At 45.1% G+C, this 13,217-nt stretch overlaps 1 protein-coding gene across 2 annotated transcripts in view; it reads right to left on the bottom strand.

Annotated features, from left to right (window-relative positions):
- The window catches only part of LOC139979363 (uncharacterized), a 60,288-nt gene that overhangs the window by 17,426 nt on the left and 29,645 nt on the right, over positions 1 to 13,217 (bottom strand). For both annotated transcript variants that reach the window (XM_071990079.1, XM_071990080.1), the window contains exons 2-4: positions 6,422 to 6,716; positions 1,667 to 3,220; positions 896 to 1,028 (exon numbers count right to left, since the gene is read on the bottom strand). In XM_071990079.1, coding sequence (XP_071846180.1) covers positions 896 to 1,028; positions 1,667 to 3,220; positions 6,422 to 6,716 — 1,982 coding nt within the window. The remainder of the gene's footprint in view (positions 1 to 895; positions 1,029 to 1,666; positions 3,221 to 6,421; positions 6,717 to 13,217) is intronic.

Below are 13,217 nucleotides of genomic sequence, written 5' to 3'. Positions count from 1 at the left end.
AGAGTACTGCTGTGGTGCATGTATATACCCATTGTATAAAGAAAAATTGAAAGCAAATGTATTTTACTTGAAGCTGTTGCAGTACGTATTTTGCCAAACACAGATGTGCAAACTACTAAAACATATGTACCGATGAATCCACGACCCTCAAACCAATCCTCTTGAAATCCATACATCTGATTACATTTTGACACATTGACGCAGTTTTTACAAAACTCCTTCTTATATATATTTATAAGATATGCCCATCTCTCGGGTTTTGCAAAATGCGCTTTGCATTGAATTTGTCACTGTCCTGTGTAAACATACTTTACTGTCATAAAATTACTGAAACAATAATAGTCTGTTAATTCCACAAGAAACTTGCATACTTGGAAGGACAAAGTATGATATCATTCGCTAAAAAAAATAAATAGACTGTTTAAAATGTATGCCAAGCATTTTATATGGAATGTTAAGTATTTCTGGATCTGATTCAATGTTTGGCTAAATTAAAAACACCAAATGCAAAGACCCTTTGGTCCTCCCATTCTCACAACCACATCACTCTCTTGAACTACCCTGCCCAGCATGAACTGTTAACCTCTTAGCACTGTACATCCTAAGTGACTACTGGTCAATGATCTCATTCTACGAACCTAATTTAGCTGCCTACCATTTCGTCACTGGATTTTGTTCTCTTCACATGGGTGCTCCCATTGTGAAGAGACTGGTACATGAGTATGCAAAGTGAACCATAATCCGTATCAGGTATCATAATCCGTTCATCTCTCGATTCTCTTGGTCTGATTCAGAAACATCGCCAATATTCTACGACAAGCTCGGGATTGTTCAAATTGATATTAAAACCCACCGAAACACAAACAAAACATGAAGCTTTCAGTTAAACCCTTACCCTTCTCTACTGAAGCTCTTTGTTCTAGAATTGCGAGTTGGAATGCCGAGATCTGGATCGGTTGCATAGTAACTGTCTGATAGACCCCTGGAATCTGATGCCAACTTTGTGCTTCCGATCGAAGTAGTTGAACCTGTCAGAAGAAACATTTAAGATGGGTGATGCATCGGTGGAGACGGGATGAAATTATTAAAAATAATAGTAATAATAATGATGCAAAATGAAAAACCTAGAGTAACAATGAGGATTAGCCAACAACTATTCAAATGCTGTATTGGGGGGGAGGGTGAGGGGAGTCAGACAACCAAAGCAGAACCATAACCAGAACAAAAGTGTGTATCCCAGTGATTTACTGTACCTAATTCAAATTCACTAGCAATGAGCTCTCGTAAATAGCGCCATGATTAAAACTGTAGCATTTTAAGTTATTCTTCCATTTAATCATCCCATTTATTGCACACACAGCAAGACATAAAATTTGCCCATGGTTCACAGAACGAGTGGTATGATAGAAAACAGGAACATTTTGTTTGCTGCCCTCAGTTATTCACTATGCATACATATGCAAAATATGCAAAATACGGGAACTGTATCCAATGGCATCTGCTGAGGTGAGAAACACTAGAACTCATCCACCAGGAAGAAAAAAGCTCTAAAAAAGTCAATTACTTGTCGGCATTGGTGCTAAAAACATTAATATATATCTAAACAATATAAATAAAAAAATATAAAATAGAGTTTTGTTAAAATTTGAGTGATTTCATGACTTACTTCCTGTCTTCGGTCTGCCAGGTTTGGAGCTTCTGTCAACAGGTGGAGGAAATATCTCTTTCTCCTCTCGCTCTTCACTGAACACTGCTACCGGAGAAGTGGTGCTCATTCGTGGAAGTGGAGGTGGCTGGTTTCCATTCATGGCAGTGTACAGTTCTGGACCTCTCTTGGCCTGCTCTGGAGACCCCTCCATAGTCATGTAATTCTCATCGGGGTATTGGAATACATTGGATGGGCTGTTTGGACCTTGCATGAGAAGGTATCCGGTTGGAGAAGGCATAGGGTGCGGGTGGGAAGTTGGTACGGAGGATGGTTTACTAGATGACGAGTCCCTAACGTTCAAGTATTTCCTGGGTGTGGGTACCGTATGGTTGAGCCAATGATGCCCCTGTGGTGCGGGTTGGTGGCCCACCGCGCTGTGTCCATTTGAGAGTCGACTAGTGTCATTCACTCCCGGACTGCCGACGTAAGTATCGTCAAAACCTTCGTCAGCAAAATCCGTTGGGGGATTGAGAGGACCTCTATCTAAGGGTGGGCCCTCCAAATTTGGTGGTTTGGGTGGCCTCGGTGGTGCATTCTGTGGAGAGGACACTGGGGGTCGAGAGGGAGAGAAGGGATTTTCTTTCCTCAAGACTGGAGGAACGTCATAAATGCTGTCCTGGGTTTGCTCTTCGGCAAAGTTTTTCTCTGCATTCCTCATAGAAATTTGTTCCAAAGACTTAGCTAGTTCGTCTGTTGAGTCACTGGCCGGTAAAGGTTTGCTCACAAATGCATCATCCAGGCCAGGGGGTGGTTCCACAGGCATGGGACCTGGCGGTATGTCATATATGGATTCGTCGTTTGGGAGGGCTGACGGTATATCGTAGATGCACGACGCGGGGTAAGTCCGCTCCGGTACCATTGGTTTCACCAACTGTTGCTTTACCGGGGGTACGTCGTAGACCGACTCCATTTCTGGTTCCATGGAGGGACGTCGGGGAGGGGGAACAAAGTCATAATTTGACTGTGGACCTAAGGTCCTTGCAGGTAAAGTCCTGGATTCTAATTCATCACCACTGTCCTTCCTCATCTCATCCTGCACCTGCGACATCTCCTGCTCAAACCGAGAGCTCAAGGGATCCTTTATAGCTGACGTTCTGTGGTTCTCGTAGATCGATTGCAATAGAGAAGGCTTAACTGGGGGTACGTCGTACACCTCGTTACCGGGAGCTACCGTCGGTCTGTCGAGCATACGCACAGGCTCACTCATCGACGCTGCATCGGGGATACTGGACGAAGAGCTGCCCGAGCTGGAAGATGCCCGGCTTGCTCTCCCGAGAAACTCCGCTTCAAAGTCACGGGGAAGACTCTGTGACATATCACTGTCAGCCTTCGTTGCACAATTCGTTAAGGGTATGTAAGATTCCACGGCGCTGTCTCGCACACTCTCGCCTGGCTCGGACCTTACGCTTCCGCTCATGCTGGGAAGCCTACCGAAGCCACCTCTGCTGTTATCCTCGGAGACAATACTAGTTCGCTCCAATTGAAACCTGTATGACGTAGTATCAGATACACCTGTGGAGTAAGACAATGGATTTCAGAGGATGTAAAAAAATCTGATAAAATGTGGTAAACATCAAACTTGAAAGTGGGTAGATTTGGAAGAAAGACGATGTTGGTCAATGGCCAGGACTCGCATCCCATGGGAGACTATCATTGGTGTTAGTTGGGTAGGAGGAAATTTCTTTCTTTCTAGACATATCAAGCAAGGGTGTAATATTTGAAGTTTTCCCAACAGTTGAGACCTAGTCATACTGTAGATATTAAGCCGGTCTAATTATATACTTCACAAACCTTTCACTAAAGTATTTCTGGGGTATTAAAAATGCACATGAAACATTGGATGGATTGTTTTAATATATGTGCGAGGTCACAAACATTTACGTGCATCAAAATGGTAAGGATTACCATACGTCTATAAAAAAAATCATAAAAGTTAAAAAAACAAAGATCATTCTACATTTCACCAAGTATACAACCATTGTATGCTTAAGTAGTTTGTTATAAATTTATCCAAACCTAGAGAATATTTTTTTGTAGATATTTTTCATTATACCAAATTGCTTCTGACTTTTGCGAGCCCTTTGTTTACTGGAACTGGTAGTGCATAATTTGCCACATTTTTCTTAATTAATTAGTTTCTGCTAATAATTAGCCAACATACTGTACATTCCAGCACCAGAGCCCTACGCAGGGCCCTACCTGTGACTTCATAAGCATTCCACAAATGGGGCGCTACCCAGGGCCCTACCCAGGGCTTAATAAGCGTTCCACAAAGGGGGCCCTACCCAGGATATCTAGAGTCAGATGGTGCCTCAAGACAGTCATGTCCGCAGTGCCATCTTTCTTTACTTCATTTCTTTTTCTTTAGTATAGGAAAATGAAAATAAATTATTCCTGTCCCCCATATTTCCACCACAACCCCAGGGATGTATCCCCTATCCCTCCTCCTTACTGCACATCCTCTCATTTGTCATGTTCCTACAGCCCTCCCTTGCTACTGATTAAATGACACCACTCATGAGCTTGGCATGACACCAAGAATCTGCTCTGGTTTGAAATATTCAGCATGACGAATTCATGACAAATCTACCTTGCACGTAATCACAGATGATGAAATATCGACAGGGTCAAAGGAAACCTTCACCTTGTTTACACTGCAGCAGTACAGTATGTTTTCCAGGTTCTGAATCATATGCCAAGTTCACCAATAACAATGCCTATTATGTGCCAATAAGTCACATCCGCACTCCCAATATATAACATATGTATAACCACTGTATAGTAAAGGATCTAGCCAATGCATTGTAGGAGGCAACAAATTTATTGTAAAGGATAACCAAGGTATTGTATGTAAACAGTAACCACTGCATTGTCAGGATTGCCATATTGTTATTGAAAAATGCATACATCGTGTAACCAGGGAGTTGTTCCATAACAACTCCCTGGTGTAACCACAAATGGTAATGGGTACTTATAAGGCCAACTGATAGTTGACGACTCAAAGCAGACAGAGATAGTGAAGAGGCACCATGAATATGGTCTCAGTGGTCACTGAAAGCATAGATTCGTATCAAATACAAAAGTCCACTACGAAAACACCTTTCAATTGAGTAGACAGTTTTGGGTGGTAAAGAGGATTCTCGCCCAGAAGTGACTGGTTGCAAAACGGGTGCTCAGCACTATGAACGGGTTGCAGGAGAGGGTGGTTGCTAAATGTTGTGGGGAGAAAGGTCATCGAGGAGGCAAAGTAACTTCTTGGGTGCACCAATAGCATCTGACGAAGCTCAGGTAGAATGTCTTACTGACTGCATAAATGATTCATTCATATATACCAGGCCTCAACAAACAAATTTAAAACAACTCGCCAACTGGCGACAGAGGCTAAAATTCTACTCGCCAAAAACGTTAAATTTACTCGCCATTTTTTATCATTAATTGTTTGTGTGAAAAAGGCCTAGTAGCATGGCCTAACTTAGGCTATTAACCTTGTATAGTGTTAGTTGGTAAAGGTTACAGTAAAATGATCTACTTAATTGGGGTTCATCTTAAGTGTTTAAAACATAATATATTAGAAAACAAAAACAGGTGAAAAAAATTGTAAGCGTAGTTTACCACTTGCTTTGTAAAAAGTGACCACAAATAAACAATGGCATGGTTGACCATCTGCGTACTACACAATCATGTGCGAAATAACTTCGACTTGACATGACATCAGAACCATGTGTTAGTATCGTGAACAAGTTAAGATAACGCTTGGTGCTCACTAAATACATGACAATTATTGTTATAACCAATCGATTACCGAGTGTCGGACTTACGCTTTCATTGGTCAGGTCGTAAGACCATACCATTTTTTATGAATAAAATGAATCTAATTAAATTCCTGTTGTTCATTTGTGATATGTAAAGTTATTTCGGCAAAATTATTATTATAATATGCATACTATAATTCAAATGTTTTAGGTTTTAAACTTTGATATGGCAAGGTTTAACCCCTGACTATAATTCAATAACATTAAACTGAAAACCAATGATTGAATCATGTATGGCATTGTAATCGAGTTACATCAAACCTATTGCTCCTTGTGAACCAGAGGTATTTTGTAGGCCAAATCTCCCCATTAAGTAACAGGGAAATTTCCTCTGTCTATTTTTATGGGTAAATCCGATGACACCTTTCTCTAGACTACCAATATTATTCTAATGCAACATGAACTTTCATTTCTTTGAGGGTTTCCTTTGACGATTCAAATATAACAAGCTAACAGTGCACTAAATGCAGGGCAAGGACGTATTTTGTTGAATTACACAAATTTATCATTACATTATGGAAATTTAAATTGTGCATTCTAGAAATTTGTATTTTAAATTCTGACCTTATATTTTTCCTTATAACTAAAACAAAGAACAGTCCAGCTATTAAAAAAACTTACAAGTATAGGGGAGGAGGAGTATCTTTCACAGCTGTGCACTATCTGCCCTGCTGAACGTTTATAGCTTCGCCTCAACTATAATGAAAGCAATTAACAAATTGTCTTCTTTCGCACGTGGTGCACACATTTACCTTCACAGGCATTTTGCAGTACTTATCGTACTGTGAGTTTTGATAGTTTGTTAACGGTTCTTTTTTGGTTCTTCGGTCTATAATTTATACAACTGCACAGCAAACGAAGATAGGAAGAGCATGCAACAGATAGGGGAAATTAAACATACTACTAGTTTCGTCCTCCGATCGAAAACCGCAGGCTCTGCAAATGCTGTCCACCCAACGCTGCATGTCCGTCTCCGTGTTGGTGACTAAGTAGTACTTTCTTTTCGGGGTGACAACGTCAAAGATGTGGGCATTCTGGTAACGCCGTTTCGATTCAAACGAAAGGCCTTGGTCAACTCTTTGGCACTCGCGGAGCGGGATCGTTCCTTTCAGCTTACTCCTGGAGGAATCTTTGAAGTAGTCCAACGTTACCCTATCCTCGCTGACACTTAGTACAAACCATCGTCTTTGCCACCTCTGAGGAGGAAGGAGAAGAATTGTTAACAATGAGAATCATGAAAAAGTACTATATATATATATCTAAGAAGAAAGATGGAGAAAATTATAAAGCATTATCGTGTAGAGCAGGTCTATCATTTGCTCATGTTGTGTAGGGTACGAACAGTACTATTACAGCCTGTATAAACCTTTAGAAGGGTGGACCAAGGACCAGAGGTGATAATTAATTCAGTTGTAATTACTGTAGTACAGGTTATAGAGGGAGGATCCTCTGGTGATTGGCTGGCATGTCGAAGCACACTGAGGTGATGATAATAACGGTACACCACCAATTACTGTGGATCATACACACTGTGAGTAGTTAGGACGTACAGTAGTTGTTAAGGACTTTCATGTCACTTCGTCAGTCGTCATGTAACGGGGAGGATTAAGTCGTACATTATTTAGTACAAACATTGAGCGGGTGGTTGGCTGTTGTTAGGGACGTGTCAATCACCTTGGCTGGTGAATAAAATGCAGAAGAATAAAGTTCCATGTTATTTTCACATCCACAGACCTAGAATTCTACAGTTTTAAACACTAGCTAAAACATGTCCAGTGCACATAAAAGAAACCTACTAGTTAGTAGTTACAAATACAATCAAATTACCACCTGCAGTTTCATTGAATTACTACAAAGGCAACATTAATTTTGCACTGGCAGAAAAAACCTTCCAAAAGACCTTCCAATCATGAATCTAAATGGCTCCGTTTGCAAACAGAATGTTCAAATGGGTAGGGTAATTGAGGATGTCTACTTGGTGGATTGACCGGAGACTCCCGATACGTGAACGAATCAACTACAAACTACTTCTGGAGGTGTTCAAATGTATGCACAATGTAGGACCAAGCTACCTCACCAACTTGTTTCAGCTCCGACCATCACCCACATGCTCACTTCGCTCTAATTCATCACTGATGTTACTCATCCCTAGAGTAAAAACACAGACTTACGGCTTGAGAACGTTCACATCCAGTGCACCATGCCTGTGGAACTCACTTCCAGAACATATAATAATATGCAATACTGTGAACAGTTTCAAATCAGCACTCAAAACATATCTCTTCACCAAAGCATATACAGTACTGTATGTTATAATTGCTATTATTTTGTTAAGCGCTACAAGAATTATTTCATAGTTTGTTTGGCGCTATATAAAAATTATGTATTATTATTATTATCACTCCAGACATGGTAGAGATTATAAAACTTATTGGTTTATATATTTACGAGTGACCCACTTACCTGTCTCCCCACAACCTATGCACCGCATTCTACCGTGTCTAGAATGCCCTGGTAATCTTTTAACACTGTACACCCTCACTGGCCCAAATGGCCTTCCTTCATTTTGAGACCACTTTCCCACAAAGTGGCCCCTGACGCGACCTCGGGGAGGGTGGCGGGTAAACCCTGCCACCCGCCGAGCTCGCCGAGAAGGAAAAATCTAACGCTAACAAAGACTGCTGACGCCTCCAGGCGGAGCCCACCCTGAACAGTCGGGGTGGGGGTCCGCCCTCCGTCACCCCGTAGGCGTGCCTCCCCCTACACTTACAGAGGCCAAATTGAACAAGGGGACGAGGCCCATACTACCTTAGATGGTAAAGAGTAACCTGGTAAACCAAACTAAGGAAACAACACCCACCGATAGACAAGTAGCCGCAGGCGACCCAGGGGGTGGCGATGTCTATCGACGAAACGCGAGGAGTCATGAGTCGGGTCGAACGACCGCTCCCCCGTCCGGCTGCGTCCCACCTCCCTCGGGGGAGGGTGGCGGGAAATGGAGACAGGTAAGTGGGTCACTCGTAAATATATAAACCAGTAAGTTTTATAATATTTACTTCGTTCCCCACTTACCTGTCTCCCCACAACCTATGCACCGAGTGGCACTGTCCGATGGTGGGAGGCCCGAGGGGTGGGACCCCCAGAGCTCGTATCATCGAGCGACCAAAGCCAAATCGGCCTGTGATATGTCCGATAAGTAGCAGGCGACGAAGCGATTGGAGTCTTCCACGCCGTCGTCTTGCAGATGTCCACTATTGGAAAACCTGCGAACAGGGCTGTAGAAGCAGTGAAACCCCTGCTGTTGTGAGCCATGGATCTGCCTGGACCTGTAGCCAGAGGGCGGACGGCTTCCACCAAACAGCGGGACAAGGTATCCTCCCAGGCTGCTGAGTGGGGCACTCGAAGGAGGAAGAACAGAGATGTCGAAGTACCCAAGAGATCTTGTGTTCTGTTGAGGTACCACTTCAGTGCCCTAATGGGAAACCATACTGTAGTCTGTCCTCGGGGATCAAAGAGGTCTTGATCTCTGGGATGATGATGTCTCCCGGTAGGAGAGCCCAAACCTGGTTCTAGCGAAGAAGGAGGGGTCGAGAACTATCAGCACCCCACAAACCGTAGGACTGAAGGCACCTTAGTCAAGGCGAGCCGTTGCTGCCTGGCGTGGAGCCGTAGGGGAAGCCCCTGATGGAAGGCGGCAACAGCCGAACGAAAGTTTTTGATCGTCTAAACCCTGCCTCCCTTCTTGGAACAGTGTGGGTAAGGAGTCGGCGATCAAGGTTAGAAAGGCCATGGTAGGCAGAGTCTGTCTCGTTCGGCATACTCCGAATCTCCGTAGGCAGAAAATGTAAGTACCAAGGTTGTTCTCACTCTGGCGGCCAAAGTCCTTTCTGTCTAAGGAAACACCAGACAATTTCCAGGCACCTAATTGTAGGCCCTTGCTGTCCGGGTGAGCCAGCGCCCCGTCTATGGGACAACCGACTGTGGTTTGTCCGGCAGGATCGCTGGCTCGTCCGCTAGGAGCTGGATAACTTTTGCCCGAACCGGGGTCAGCGGGGCCACTATGATGGCTGACCATGCCAAGAGGGGGAAGATGTAAGCTTCCGGTCCGTTTCGCGACAGGGACCTGGCGTTATGTGGAAGGCCTGCGGGTGGGCCGCCTGAACAAAGATGAGCAGCCCATTGTTGCCCTGTGTCGCAATCAGGTCTATCAGAGGTCTGCTGAACATGTGGAAAAACCTACTTCATGTTCGTTGCGAAAGAGTCCACTCGTCAGGGTGGAGCTGTCCCCTGGGCAGAGCATCGGCCATCACATTCTCCTTTCTGGCTATCTGAGAGACTTGTAGGGCCATGCCAGATTCTGTAGCTGTGGTGAGGGTCTCCCTTGCCAGACGGCAATATCTCTCTGACCTGGTGCCACCATGTCTGTTGACGTAGCTACAGTATGTTACCACCGTCGTGTTGTCTGAGAGGATGGTAGTCAAAAGCCCCGTACCTGGGCGCCGGAGGGCTCCAGAGAGCCCAACCCTGTGTATCTGCTGCTAAAGAAGTCAAGGACAGCGGCCTGCATGGTGACCCTGTTAGCGCTTGCAGGACAGCCGCACTCGCAGTACTGATTCAGTACCACAGTACCGTTGATGACTTCTTCAGTTATCAACCCGTTGCAATCAGAAAACTCTGAAGAAAAGGAATGTCCTGATGATGCTAAGCTGTACCCTGTAGGGAGGTTTAATGGAGGTTCTTTCCATGCTAAAAAATATTAATCATAATATTGGGGAAAGAAAAGGCGTAGACCTATTGAAAGATAATGATGCCTGAGGCGCCTAACAATATTACCCCGGTCAACGAAAACCTGTCAAGCATAGAGACAAGTATCTTCTGGATGGGAAGCTGCACTGACGAAAAAGTGCCTTGCCCAAGGAAACAACTGAATGATCCGGCCAGGACTCAAACCTGCAAGCCTTAGATCACCAGTCCACTGCCTTCACCACTTGACCACAGTACTCTCTAAAAATGAGTACTGAAGGTACAGAATCTCACTCTGCTGAGTGAGTACAGAATCTTAAACAATGCTACCCTGCTACAAAAAAAGAGACTGAGTACTGAATGGATAGTTTGCTTCATCAGAATCTTAGACAAAGCTACAATGCTACTGTTTATGTGACTCCTACAATTATATGTATGTATTTAAGAACGTATTTAGGATCATCCTGCCAGTAGGAACATGAGAAGAAGCCTCACTGGCTTAACCAAGCTGCAAGCCGACTGAAGTCAGTCTCTTACATACAAATTTAACGTCCATGATTATGAAAAGTCAACAACTCTGTAGCTGGACAACATACATTAATCTTGGGGTGGCCTGAACCGGGGACCTTATGACTGAAAGGCTTTAACCCTGAGCTAACTGAGCTATAGACCTACTCATCAGAAACAAACTCCCAACAGGGGCTGTGAAGATGGTGAGAGGGTGGGTTTGTAGAAAATCCACCTCATAAATCCCTGGCTGCTTAACGGAGCCCGGGGAGTTACTCAGCAAACACAAAAGCGTTACTAAGCATGTAGTGTTTTGTTATGATAACGTTATTAGTGGTGTAAGAGGTATGTCACCGAAAACGTTTTCAGGCTCATATTTCAAAACGATTTACGTTAGGACATTAATATAACATTAATATAACATTAATATCTCATAGAAACGTTATGTCGACGTTTTTACCACACCACATTTAACGTAATAAACACGTAATAAATGTTATGATAACGTACCCGTTACTCCTCAAATCCCTCCATGTCGAGACGTGTCAATTTCGTAGTGTAGTACAGTAGAAGTATCCAACTTCCTATTGAAACCACCTAGCGCATAGCCACGACTAGGCTATCAGGTGCTACGAAATGCAACTGTGCTTAAAATGTCGGAACAGCGAACATTATTCACGAAGCGCATACTGTATGCTCGGAGCGCGTTAGCGCTTGTACCTTTGTTGGGGTTTTATCCTACCCCTTTTCCAACTTACTAACGCGTTTGTCTTGGAAATTCACCCAAAAAATAGAGACAGAGGTTTATTCCATGGGATCGCTCACGTAGTCGACAGCTCGTTGCAGCAAACGTTGAGCTTACACGTGTCAATCCAGGTGACTGCTTGGCCCCCCTCCTCTCATAACAAATATACAGCGCGGGAATATTGTCTTGGCAGTTTGCCAAGACTCTTGGAAGGCTTCGTTTTCCTGGCACTTTGCCAAGCTTCGAGAACGTTCTCTTCTTGGCAGGTTGCCAAGGTACTAAGTAACGAGACTGTACTAGAATCGCTTCAGTTTGCGCCTTTTAACATGCTCTGGAGGGGGTTCCACAAGCGTTTTAAACAACAAAACATAAGCAAGGTTTCAAACCAAGACATATGGCGATGAATTATAACGAGAGAGAAATATAATTAGCGAGGAGAATATGACCCATGAATGCACAGGAAATCTATGTCATGTCCTGGTTTCTGCTGGTACTCATTAAACACACATTCGGGATGTGTAATGATAAATGGTGTAGCGATTGCAGTGTCTTTCCGCAATTGATTCGAGCCTGTCGTCGCAGCTCAAGCTGCTAGTTCCGGGGGGCAACACTCCCCTGATGAAAGAGACTCTTCCCCTGGGGATAAGTATATCTCCGTTTGCCGTGGGAACCTCGCTCCAGCCAGCTTTCCTTTCGGATTGGGCGTTTGCCCTTACTACCCCGTTCTGGGGGCCCAGCAGTTGTTGATCTCATCGGTTCCCGGCTCCGGGACCGACTCCTGGGATCCGGAGTGGAACCTCGGTTCCGCACTCCCTGTGAGGTCTCGCTGGACCCGTGGTCTCGTCGGACCCGGGCCCCCGGAGCCCATCTCTGTGTGCGTACCTAGCCGGGTACCACTCCTCTCGACCCGGACATTTTGTCCATTCCGGTCGGAATTTCAAATGGGCTATTTATTGGCCTTGAGCCTTGCCCTTGCCTTCCCCCTTGGTCATAGAATCCGGACGGTGCCGGGACCTTGGGGGGCAATATCTCTTTCTCCTCTCTCTCTCTCTCCTCCGGCCTCTCTCGCCGGACTCGGGCTCCCGGAGCCTATCTCTGTGTGCGTACCACGCCGGGTACCACTCTCCTCGACCCGGACATTCCGTCCGTTCCGGTCGGAACTTCTAATGGGCTTTTTATTGGCCTTGAGCCTAGCCTTCCTTGGGTCGGAGGGGAACGTCTGTTCCGGGCTCCTTCTGAGGTCTCGCCGGACCCTGGCTCTCCGGAGCCCCTCTCTTTGCGCGCACCACAACGGGTGCCGCTCTCTGCGACCCGGACGGACTGTCCGCTCTGGCCGTCTTTGTCATGGGCTTTTGGTTGGCCTTGAGCCTTGCCCTTGCCCTAGCCCTTGGTGGTACATCCGGACAACGCCGGCACCTTGGGTGGCAAAATCTGCATCTCTCTCTCTCTCACATGGGCTTTTGGTTGGCCTTGAGCCTTGCCCTTGCCCTAGCCCTTGGTGGTACATCCGGACAACGCCGGCACCTTGGGTGGCAAATCTCCATCTCTCTCTCTCTCTCTTCTCCGGCCCTCTCCTGGCCTCTCTCCATCTCAACTCCCACCAACTCTCTCACTTCCTCTTCATCTCCTGTCTCTCCTCCGATTCCCTCCAGGGGAACTGTGGGTTCGGTGATAGATCTAACCTGTCCCGGCCTGCTAGCCA

The sequence above is a fragment of the Apostichopus japonicus genome, chromosome 14 (genome assembly GCF_037975245.1).
Source record: "Apostichopus japonicus isolate 1M-3 chromosome 14, ASM3797524v1, whole genome shotgun sequence".
In the NCBI taxonomy this organism is placed as follows: Eukaryota; Metazoa; Echinodermata; class Holothuroidea; order Aspidochirotida; family Stichopodidae; genus Apostichopus; species Apostichopus japonicus.
The sequence above is the reverse complement of the archived record's forward strand: the minus strand, read 5'-3'. Positions and strand labels throughout refer to the sequence as shown.